The 12,725-nt window shown below is 38.2% G+C and overlaps 1 protein-coding gene across 1 annotated transcript in view; it reads left to right on the top strand.

Annotated features, from left to right (window-relative positions):
- The first annotated feature begins 267 nt into the window (after positions 1 to 267).
- LOC124883604 (syntaxin-1A-like) overlaps positions 268 to 12,725 on the top strand; it is a 103,208-nt gene continuing 90,750 nt past the window's right edge. The window contains exon 1 of the mRNA XM_047390778.1: positions 268 to 690. Coding sequence (XP_047246734.1) covers positions 661 to 690 — 30 coding nt within the window. The 5' untranslated portion in view covers positions 268 to 660. The remainder of the gene's footprint in view (positions 691 to 12,725) is intronic.

Below are 12,725 nucleotides of genomic sequence, written 5' to 3'. Positions count from 1 at the left end.
CTATCTATCTATCTATCTATCTATCTATCTATCTATCTATCTATCTATCTATCTATCTATCTATCTATCTATCTATCTATCTATCTATCTGTCTATCTATCTATCTATCTATCTATCTATCTATCTATCTATCTATCTATCCATCTTATCTAATCTGTTTCTCTATATACGGTGTGTTAACTGTTGGCCTCGCCTCTGACCGAAAGAGGTCGCTGTTGCTCACTGGAAACCACCTAGGCGTTATCCTTTAACCTGCTCAATCAATGACCTAAACAAACACCAATTCCCGGCTCAGTTCAGCAAACATGTCGTGTTGGTTATTTTTCTTTTAACGTGTTCCAGATCCTGTTGGAGGAAAATTTACTGAAAAAAGACGAATAGTTTTCTTTTTTTTGGATTAAAGGAGGAGTTATAGGTGTGTATCTAATAGGTAATCGGCGAAAGGCCTTCCTTGCCTCACCTTTACACACAAAAGTAGTTTGTGTTTGTAAAGACAAAAGGGGGGTTTAGAGCCTCTCCCCTCCACCAGACGCGCCTCCTCGCCCGCCTCGCATCATCCAGTCGGTCTCCGCCCCACCGCTCCATCATCAGCTCACATCCAGAGAAAAGAAAAAGAAACGACGGGAGCAGGAGGAATCACGTCGGTGGAAATAAAGAACCATGAAGGACCGCATGCAGGAACTTAGACATGTGAGTTTCAGCTTGATTTTTATGTTTTTGTTTGGTTTTGGTTATTTTACTAACAGCCCACATCTCCACCTGTTCAGCCAGAACAGAAGCGGTTTGAGTCGGGAGCGCTGTCAGAGAGCGCGGCCAGAGCAACAGTTGTGAGTCTGGGGGTCTGATGGAGGCTTTCATTTGGTGTTTTATCAGGAAATCATCGCATATTGGGTCCAGAGGTCACTATGCGCGCAAATCTGGATAAAAAAACAACAACTATTAGTCATTTTATGTGGTCAAGCGAACTGAAACATGTTTTTTTTTAATCATGAAAATGTATCCGCACTTTAAATCGATCGGTTATTCATGCAGTTTAAAGGCGAAATGTATCAGGACTAAACAGGAAGTTCACAGATTAAACAGGTTCTCTTTAGCGCACTAACTCTCAATATTGATTTATATTTAAGTTGAATGAAGAGCTGTATGCCTTCGTGCAATTGTGTTCGAGAAATTAATATGTAATAGAGAAAGCGTTGAATTTAGGCTGGTTACGCTGAATTATGTGAATTAGTCCGTTTGTGACCTTTTATTCTAATTCATTAGCTGTGATGTTGGACGAGAGACTGGTCAATTTCACCTGTTAAATGTCCACTGGTGTACAGGCAGGGCCGGGCTCCAGCAATGGTTTACTAGGGCTGCTGTTAGGGGGGCAAGGTTTTAGGAGTCCATCAAGTTTAACCATATATGTACCTTTTGGGAAAACACTTTAAAATATCTATTATGTAATGATATTTTGAAGTTTTCCCAAGAAGTACAAAGTCAAAATAAGAATCCCTTAACATTCATCCTAACATTATTTTTCAAATGGTGGTATTTACTTAAAATTCACTCCAGATGTCAGTACCAGCCCAAGTAATTTGATCATAAAAATAAAAAAAAATAAAGAAATTATTCATCCTCCCTTTAGCATATTCACAGTCTGATTTGGGTTTAGGAGATACAGTTTTCCATTAAAACAATCAGTAATTTACTCAACTGCAATGACCTCTGGGCAACCTCACTGCACAATGCTCCACTGCTGAAGGAAAATGTAGGTTGAAGCTTGCTTAAAGTTTGCTGCAAAACATTTGGGCAAGTCAATAAAATACTAGAAATGAAAATGGAATAGAACTGCACATTATTTCAAACCAACAGTTAAGTTTTTAGGTGGGGACCTTATGGTGTCAGGGTGTTTTTTTTAGCTTATGGTACTGACTTCATGTAATTCAAGGAAGAAGGAATGGATTATTGAAAAGAATCTCAAGAGACAAAGCAAGGGAAATTCTCAACTGTTTACAGAGAAAGAAAGTAAAGCAATTGAAAAAATATGCAAAGGCAGATGGTCAGAGTTCAGGATTTGATGAGATTTTGTTGGGAAAATAGTTAAAATCAGATCTTAGCAATGCACGGAGCCAGTTTCTCCAGAAAGGATACGTCTTAAAGCTTTCATTAACAAGCAGGCTTTTCTACTAAGTAGTAAATATATTTCAGTAAGCCTCTTCAATACTTAATTAACTAAACAATTCCACTTTATTACTAATAACATGTTTTTATTAATTTGTCTCTCCATGTTGGATACCTTGGGGTTGTTACCCACACCTTATGTGAATTTCATGTCAATAATAACCACATTGGAAATATATTTACTGAGAAAAACTTTTCCCTGTTGTATCACTGTAGGATGGTTTAATTTATTGGATTCATGATGTTCCAGTAGAAAATCGATCTCCTCTAACCTAACCCTGAATCCCAAGCCTATCAGATGTTTCAACAGCAAGCTTTAAGTGCATGTTCTCCGTGATGATAAATGATACCATAACTACACATCCCTACCTCAAATATGGTGGATTTTACTTATCTCCAATTTTACTGAAATCATTCTGATTTCAAATCAGTTATGACCACTGATAGTGAAATGAAAAGCACGTCAGGTAAATGAATAAGTGTTGATAATGTGTTAGATGCAGGAAAAATTTGCAAGCATGAGGATTTGAGGGAGTTTGAAAAGAGCCAAGGTGTAATAGCTAGCTGACAGAGCATCTCCCAAACTATAGCTTTTGTGGGTTCTTCCCAATCTGCTGTGGTCCAAGCCACAGACAAGCTAATGCAGCTCAAATTGCTGAAGAGGCGGCCTGGTTTGATGGACAACAGTTTATTTTACATCACGTGGATGACTGGGCATGCATGACGATTACCTGGGGAAAGCACCACACTGGCATAAGCAGTGTGGTGTTTTGAGTAAGGTTCAGATAGGAAACCTTGGGTTCATGTTAAAGTTACATTGACAAACACTACCCACCTAAATCATTGTGGCAGACCATATACGTAATTCTATCGATACAATATTCCCCTACAGGGTAATGTGGCCTGCTACAAAGCAAAACGTTTTCAGGAAGGGTTACAGGAGCATAACAAGTTTGAAATGTTGACAGCCTCCTGATTTCCCCAGGCTCAGTCCAATCAAGCATTTGTAGGATCTGCTAGATGTACAAGTTCAATCCAAGGATGGCATTATTAGTCTCTCATTATATCACCAAAGGTACTTGGTAATTACTGTATTGATCTACAAAACTGCATTAACATAGCCAGTGACTAATCTATGATCGCCTCCATGCCACACCGCATTGATGCAGTTTATTCATGCAAAAGTAGCCCCAACCAAGTATTGAGTGCATAGAAATGAACATACTATTCAGATGCCTGACATTTCTGTTAAATATCCTTTTTTTATTGATCTTATGTAATATTAAAATTTTCTGAGACACTGAATTTGGGGTTTCCATTATCTGTAAGCCATTATAATCAAAATTACAAGAAATAAATACTTGAAATATTTCACTCAATATGTAATGAATCACTATAATATATGAAATTTACTTTCTCAAATAGGTGACAAAAAATATAGAACTTTTTCACATTATTCCAATTTTATTTAGATATATCTGTATGTGGGGCAAATGAAACTACACTCAAAGTCCAAATGGTCATGAATGGCTCTCCTTTCTCTACTGCATTGCATTACTGTTGTCAAACAGTGGTTGGGCCAGAATTTTTTTGTTTTTAGACGAACAACAAACTGAATGTGTTTTATTTGGCCGCTACGCCACTACAGGTGTCAGTGTTTTGACTTTTAATATGAAGAACAGCGTTAAAAACGTAGAGGTAATATTTGATTAAAAAATCAAATTGACTCTGTGGGCAGGACCAGCTGTTTTCAGCTGTGTCTTTTGGCTAAGGTAAAGCCTTTTTTAAATTGTCCCAACCTGTACAAGGCCATTCATGCTTTTATTAGCACCAGACTTGACTATTGTAATTGTCTCTTTATCGGTGTCCCACAGTCAAACCTAAACCGCCTTCAGCTTGTCCAGAATGCAGCCGCCCATCTTTTAACTAACACCTCCCAATGTGCGCATATTATCCGTGTTTTATATAATTTACACTGGCTTCCTGTTTGTTTTTAGAATTGATTTTAAACTTTTACTGTTTGTTTCTTAAATCTTGTGCATCCTTATTTATCTGAACTTTTACGTTTTTTAGGCAGGTCTTTGAGGCTATCTAGTCAGCTTCTATTGCATGTTCCAAGGACTTAGATTAAATGCAGGGTTTACCAAGCCTTTTTGTTGGTGGCATCCATGCTCTGAAACCTGTTTCCTGTGGATCTTCGTGCTATCACGGAACCAACCTTTTTAGAAACAAATTGTTCACAAAGATTATTAATATTCCTTAACACATTTCTTTTTAAGTGAAATATTTTGTTTTTTGTTTATTTTGTGATCTTTTTCAGTGTTTTTACTGTTGTGCGATTGTTCTTATTTGGATGTCTTAAAGCACTTTACAAATCAATAAATTAAATGAAAAAGACATCTATGACTACCAATTTGACAGCTTAAATGACTGAAGGTGGCTAAATTGTTAGTACAGCTAAACTACATTTCAGTCGTTTTGACCAAAAGACTGTGACAACTAAATTAAATGTGCTGTTAAAATTAACACTGCTGAAAAACCCCTTGGAGCCAGGTACCACAGCACACCTTCACTGATCAAGAAGAGTGCATGCCTCAGTGGGACAGGGCTGTTTTGGCAGCAAAAATGGGATCAGTACACTTAAGGTGCCCTATGTGTGTTGATGAAGTGGCCATTGTCAAATCAGCGTAATTTTTAGTGGAGATGAGGGAAAACGGGGGAATCTGTTTCAGTGAATTGGCCTCGAGGGAAGCAACCTATCCTAACCAAATGTGCATGTGTTTCAAGGCAGGTGTGTCTTTCTCATCATGCCACGTTCCTCCTGCTCGTCTTCCTCCTTGATACCGCTGCTGTTCAACTGAGGGAGACAGAGAATTTGACAAAATCATCCTCAGTGCGAAAGAAGCTCAGCCAATATTGAGGCGTGCGGTGTGGGGGGTCGTCAGCAATGATATGCCAGCTGCTGATCCCATTTTTTTCATCATTTTTGATCATATCGCTCATGTCTGCGAGATTGCGGCTGAAACGGCTGCAGACAGACCTATTTTAAACGATTCAGACCAAATGGAATTGAAGCAAATTGAGAATCACAGACAGTTATTTCCCAGCAGCACTAGATTAATATTGTTTTCCATATAAAGCTTTAACTTGAAGCTCGGGTTGATCTCTGTGGACATGTTGGACAGCACAGCAGAATATTGGTGAATTTATGATTACATAACAATACAAACCAGTCCTGAACAAGGACAAAACTTGAAACATTTTTGAAAATGGTCTCTGTGATTATCTTTTACTATTAGGCTGAAGAGATGCTAAATAATGCTTGTATGCTTAAACATATCTTTATACGTTATTTTTTACAAGCTTTCCCATTTTGGCTTCATCTTTGTTTAATGAAAAAGGACATGGTACAATCTGTATGTTTTACTTTTGAGGTTAGGTATAAATAATTTTAAGACATACTCAGTTATGCGTTTGTTAGAATTACCAGAGGGTGTACTTTCTTTTTTACCATGACCGTAGCTTTCAATTGCTGTCATCATGGACATTAGGATGGTCTTGAATGAGATTGGGAAGTCTGCAAAGTCCCTTGAAGAATTACACTTATCCCCATCTTAATAAAGTGGACATACAAGTGGCGCTTCGTTTTATGCTTCTCAATAAAGCATCACGACACAGCTGGTGGGAGAAGCTGTGGTGAAAGTTTCATGCCTAAAGGAATCAACACAATGCAGGCAGTACTGCCACAAAAATTATAGTGGAAGTGTAGAAGGACCACTAAACGTAGCGACAGCTCCCAATAACCTTAGTTAACCGAATTAATGTGATGTGTAGAACAATTACAAGAAACTGCAAGTTTTTTAATGCAATACTATTCACATTTTCTCTGATCCCTGCAAATTTATGTCAAGATGCATTTGGTTATTACTAGTCAGTATGTAACTTGCAGTAGTACAAATGGGTGTATAGGTCACACCTAAACATAAAGGCATTAAAGCAAAAGCTTACCCCTGTCATGTTAATACAACTCCAGTCTTGAAATGTCATAGCAGCTTACAGAAAATGAAACCTAAAATTCAATGTCTCAGAAAAAGTTAATTGGAAACTCATGGTGTCACACCCTAATCAGCTAATTATCTCAAAACCACTGTAAAGGTTTCCTGGGCCTCTAAATAGTCTCTCAGTCTGGGTTCAGAAGGCTAAACAATCATGGGGAAGACTGCTGACTGGACAGATGTCCAGAAGACAGTTACTAACACCCTCCAAAAGGAGGGTAAACCACAAAAGCTCATTGCTAATGATGCTGGTTGTTCACAGAGAGCCGTATCTATGCTTATGTATAGAAAGTTGAGTGGAATTAAAAAGTGAGGTAGGAAAAGGCGCACCAGTAACATGGATAACAGCCCTGAGAGGATTGTCAAGAGACAATCCATTCAGGAAGCTTCACTAGGAGTGGACTGAGGGTGCAGTCAGCGCAACAAGAACCTCTATGCACAGACCAATCCAACACATGGGCCACAAGCATCTCATCTGGGCTTAGAAAAAGAACTGGGCTGTTGCTCAGTGGTCTGAAGAGCTCTTTTCAGATGAAAGTGAGCCTGAGAGTTCTGTTTAAAATATCTGTTTTTGGCTTTAGTGATGTAATAACCCCATCTCTAACCTAGCCCTCAACACTAAGCACATCACCTCTATTTCCATACATCAAGTCTTCTTCTTTCCTATTCTGTTTTCCTGTGGATGAAGGTATTTCAAAGATCAATACTGCTTATGCAAAACATTTTAGAAACAGAATGGCAGTTTTTGAAAAAGAGGTACTTGCTTCTCCTACGTTCTGTAGGCCAGTACTGGTTGTAAAGTTATCTTCACTTTTCTGGCAAATATATTGAATTAAAAATGACACACACATAATCTGATACTCTAAATTTACCTGATGGATGAGTTTTCATAGGTGTTAGTTTCTGTGTTGGCTCTGTGATGGACTGGTGATCCTTCCAAGATCCTGTCTTTTGCACAACAACAACCAGTCTCAGCTTCAACCCCTTGGACCCTAAACATGGCAGACTATGATTGCATAGATGGATGCACTATTTATAGTGGTTATAACTCTGATTCATGTAGGCAAACAGACTAGCTAATAATGTATCCAATTATCTCCCATGCAGCTCTGTTGACAGTTGACTTGCAAACCCCCGCGTGTGAACTGGATAATAACTGGCTGATTTGGGATTTTGTTTCTGACTCTAAACAAAATTAGAGAGTACAACAATTACATTTACTTTCCAGCTCTGAAAAAGCTTCATCAAGACCAATGTTCAACTGTTGTTTTAATCTCTTTATAATTTATTTTTTTGCCTCAGTTCAGATCCATCCAGCTCAGATCCTCCCGAGTCAGTACTCCTCTGCCAAATTAAAGATCCGCACATCTCAGTGACTGGAAGTCTTTTATTTTTCATTTAAAAGAAAATTATCTCCACACTGTTAAGCGGTAACACTATTCCCAGAATCTCAAGGAAATACATTATGGTATTTGTATGCAAAACAAAGTACAGTGGTTTACCAAGGTATTTACACCCCTAAATGTTTTACTATTTTGTTACGTTACAAGCACAAGCTTCAGTGTTTTGTGTTGGAACATTATTTGATAGCCCAACACAAATTGTGCATAATTGTGAAGCGGATCTGTGTGGCGTGCATTTGTATTCAGCCTCCTGAGTCTGAAGAACAACCTTTTGCTTTTATAACTGCAGGTTATTTGGGTCCATGTCTCTACTAGCTCTGTCCATCTACAGACTGAAGTCTGTAGATCTGTACATTCAGCTCTGGACACAAAAATTTCACAATCCACAGGTCTTTGTGTTTTGTTTGTTGACTTTGTTTTGCATTTAGATCATTTTTAGGTTGCTATTATTTGGTTTTGTCACTCATGCAGGTTCACTATTTTGTTTTGAGGTTCTTTGTTTTTTTTCTGTTCAGTTTGTGTGTTGATTTGGATTACAATTTTTGTGGTAATCATTAGTCTTTAATTCAGTGGATCTTTTGTTATCTTGTTTAGATCCCTGTGTATTAATTTATGTGTTGTCAATTTCCCTTAGCTCCTCAGTTTAGGTTCTCACTCAAATCCACTGCATTAAATTAATTCTGCTCACCTGGTTCATATGTCATCAGTCACTTCCCCAAAAGTTATAAATCAGTTTCCTTCACTTTCACCAGTTCCTTTCCTTTCATTTCCTGCCTTGCCAGTTTGCCTGTCATCTGTGCCTTACCTGTTGTTCTGATCAAATGATCAGATCTTTTTTTACTTTCTTTTAGCAACTTTCTTCCTGCCTCCTTGGGAATTACTTTGTGTTGGTCTGTTACATAAATCCATAATAAGATGTGGTAGTAGTAAAGTGTCAATATTCAAAACTGTTTAAGCAGTGGTAATACCTTTGCAGAGCATTGTGTGCTTACTGCAAAAAGAAGTTTGAGTTTTCCATATTCTGTTGCTCATGTGTTTCCTGTGTGCTTTTGTCGAATCACACAGCGAGCTTACTCATCCTGTGTGTCATGTTGGCAGGATACTGGGTTTTGTTCATATTTGTGTGAGGATTCAAGTTGTGCTTCAGCAATGCCCATATGCACTTAAAGCTTCGTTATGAGCTCAAAACCTGCTCAGCACTCTCCTCCCAATTGCTCCTTTTTGTGCCAATGGCTGCCAGCCTCAAAAACTAAAACGGTCATACAACCCCTCACCTCCTTATCAGCTTATTCCCATTGTTCCCAGTTGGCCCAGCAGGGACAGATGGCACAGATATGATGTGTTTTTCAGATCTACAGGGAATTTTACTAATGAGGTTATTACAGATATCACACACACCACTAAGACTGTTATAAATCAGATGCAATTGTTTATTTCGTGGCGGTGAGTGATTTACTTAGGCTGGCATTATTCATGCTGTACCTGTAACAACTCTGTTATCCTCATTTTATCATGACATTGTATTGACTGTTATCTTACCTGGTTGCTTTATTGACCTGCTTTCTTTCCATTTTCAACTCCTTAACAGAAACTCTCTTTTCTTTTATCCTGACAATAATAGTAAGTTTGTGTATTATTGCTCTTGGGCCTTTCCTATCAGGTGGCTTCCTGTCCTCTCCTCGATTTGTTATCTTCCTTTTCCCTTGTTTCCTTGGTACTCTGTCTTACTGTTGGTTCAAGTGGCGTACGATCTGTACATCTACAAAGATCTGTCAGTATTTGGGTTCTACACCAAAAAACACACTTTATGACACAGGATCTAATTGCTTTTATTTCAAATGAATTATTTCTATTGCTACTAAAACAGTTTACCTAAGTGACTGTTACAGTTATAATACTGTTATCTGAAACATGTGTTTATTGTTTTGATTTTAATGCGTAGACTGAAGCATCACTTCTTCTAAGTGAGGACAAAATTTACGAGCTTACTTCCTGCCTGCTGTTTGGCAGTGCACAGCAACAGGTAGGGAAAGGGCAGTACTACGCAATAAAGCCGGAGAAAACTCCCGGTTCATCATGCACCTAACTGGATGGTTTAAGCTGAACTTCTCCCTGACAGGTTAAGTTTGTCCAGTAGTAGGTCTGTCCATATAGCCATTGTCTTACACTTACTCTTATCCAAGAACTGAGATGTCCCTCCGACTAGTGAGGGATCTTATTCTGGGGGACTGCAAGAGATTCCCTGGCCAGAAGGGATATATTGTCCCTGTAGTAAGTTCTGGACATCCCTGGAAAACCTTCAAAGCGACGGGCCGTGGAGGTATCCTGACAAGATTCTCCAAACACCTCAGTTGACTCTTTTTAATGCGGAGGAGCTCTGCCCAGATGGGGGAGCCACCTGTATGTGAGCCACCTTACAGAGGAGGGTAATTTCAGTGACTTTATTGTGAGCTAGGCATGGGATGCTCTTCAGTAGTTCCTATGCTAGAAAATCAAACACAACAGATATGGCCTCAAGCCATTTTTAACCCTTTAGAATGGGAGACGTCTGATTCTGGTTTTACATTTAAACCTCTGTATTGACACTGCAGAGCTGCACTCCACGCCTTATTTGGTTCTGCTTGATTTTTTTGAAAGTTCACGTTGTGCAGGACATCGCAAGCTTAATGTGTGATTTATGAGTGACCCAAGGCAGCTCAGCAAGGAGGCTTTTCTTTGGGGGTTTAAGGCTGAGTTTTGAAAGAATCTGTTATGGCCTATGCCTCAATATGAGCAGCTGTGGCGACTTTATGTGTCTTGTTTGTAAATTCCTGCATCTGTAAAATCATGGATCTGTTGTGGAAATCATTGGCCTCACTCAGGTTGTGCTAAGACCTATCGATGTTGTCAGCAGTTGCAGTGAAATGCCTCGTCATGGTTCAGCATTATCAGAAAGGCACACTCACCAGCATCTTATTCATTAACACGTAGATGCTGCATTAATGAGCCATGAAATGAGTGTGACAGAGCTGGCATCTCACCAGGGACTTGTCTATCTTTGCAAATGAGTTGACAGCTGCCATGATATCCAGTATCTGTTGGCTGCTAACGATTATTTCTGAAATTTGTCTGTTGAACTGTTATTATTCGACAATTGATTCGGGCCAGTGAGAATCCCTGTAGATGTATGAATTATGAAATTACAGTTTGTGTTTGAGCTTCTTCCAATCCAGGGGCTAATTAAGCTCCCAATGTTATAAAACCAACAACAGTCCTGTAATCAAACATTACCCATCTGCTGTGAGAGATTGGCTTTGGTTAATCTTGGTTAAAATTGAATTTTTAATGTGTTGACCTCCTGCTCTCTCATCATCTCATAATTGATGGCAGTTGAATGGTTCTTTAGCAGAGCAGATAAAACCCTTGTTGAAGAGTAGAGCTTTAAATCGTAATTATCCTCATTAGACTCTAAGTAGGCTCTCCTGTCGGAGTCTGCAGGTGAATTTGATGAATTAAAGTCTGAATTTGTTTTTGTTGGAATTTGGACAGGTGTTACTTAGTGGGAAGAACTGCAACAGAAACAGCTGCAATCAATGAACACACATTTTCTCAGGGAAAAGCTTCAGTTAGCAGGACAGCATGGTTTGAAACAATTTCCAGTGATTTGCTTTAGAAAAAACATTAGTCTCAATTTAGATGCAAGTTTTGTCATAAATTATCAGTGAAAAACTATTTGGGGTGTGCCAAATTTAAGTAGTTGTTTCGCCCCGAGACATTATGATAAAATGAGTATTACCCCTATTATAGGAAGATGACATAGAAACATGATCTAATTTATTTTATTTAAAAACAGAAAAACAACAATTATTTGTATTGCAGCTGAAACTATTTAAGGTATTGATTAAACTGACTTGTGGAAGAAAACTTGCAACGGCCACTGCTTCAAACATCCGTCCCTGTTATATTTGACCTGGAAACAAACAAAAAAAATCTAATTTGTTTTTTACAAATCCAGGTTATCCTTTCTCAATCAATTTATTAAAGATAACTATACAGTAAAAGACAGGTGGCAAAATACCATGCATGTTCTGCTGACAGCTCTGGGTTAGTTTTATCTTTCGCCAATTCAAACCTTGATTTCTTACCCATGCATTACCATTTTGGTCAGTCTTACTTTTATTTTGTACATGTAAAAAACAGCTACTACCAATGATGATTGGATTTCACTTTATTTTTCTTGATAGTTTGGTGAGTGTGTGTTTCTAATGAATTATGGCAATAAATAATCCTAAGCATGCTGAACACTCGTACATCTTAATTTAATTGCATCAGGTCGTCTTAAGATTTTGTATTGCATCGTATTTCCATTGATTGTATTTCTGTTAGAGCTAACTCTTATAAAATATGACATATTATGACCCCCAATCCTACCAAAATAACTATTACTGGAGTCACATAACCACATTTCCTTACAGCAGACGTGCTGATCTTGACTGCTGTCAGTTGAGGGAAGGACCCAACTACAGATATGAGTGGCAATGCTTAATAATAAAATTAAAAACTTACAAATGTAGTTGCACAAGGAGAACTTAACATCCAGCATAGGCAGGCAACGGAGGAATAGAGTCGAAGGGAACATAACGGAAGAAATCACCAATGAGTATTGCAACTGGAGAGCTAATATGCAGAGGGAAGATAGGAGAAAGGCATGGAAAGCAGGTGTGAAAAATCAGGTGATGATTTGAAGCAGCTAAGGCAGAGGAACTGAAGGGAGATAAATAAAACCCTAGAAAAATCTAACATAGAATTTCTATATTTACAAGAAACACAATAATTAATAGTGCACAAAGGAATTAACTAAAATGGCAACACTAAGAGAATATAAACAGCACGGAAATGAAGAGAGACATGAAAGAACCCCTAAATTCAAATATCTAAGGATTATAACAAAATAAATATAACTTGTTGGTTGTTACAGTGGACATAAAACATCCAAAACACTCTTGGACAAAAAGACCAAAGCTGAGACACTGGAAACAAAACAAAAAGCTCTTGATAAAATTTTTATCTGACATTTGTCATTTTTTAATCTTTTCACTTCTCATTAAAAAACAGCCGATTATGT

The sequence above is a fragment of the Girardinichthys multiradiatus genome, chromosome 18 (assembly GCF_021462225.1).
Source record: "Girardinichthys multiradiatus isolate DD_20200921_A chromosome 18, DD_fGirMul_XY1, whole genome shotgun sequence".
Lineage (NCBI taxonomy): Eukaryota > Metazoa > Chordata > Actinopteri > Cyprinodontiformes > Goodeidae > Girardinichthys > Girardinichthys multiradiatus.
This window is presented reverse-complemented; position numbering and strand designations above follow the sequence as displayed.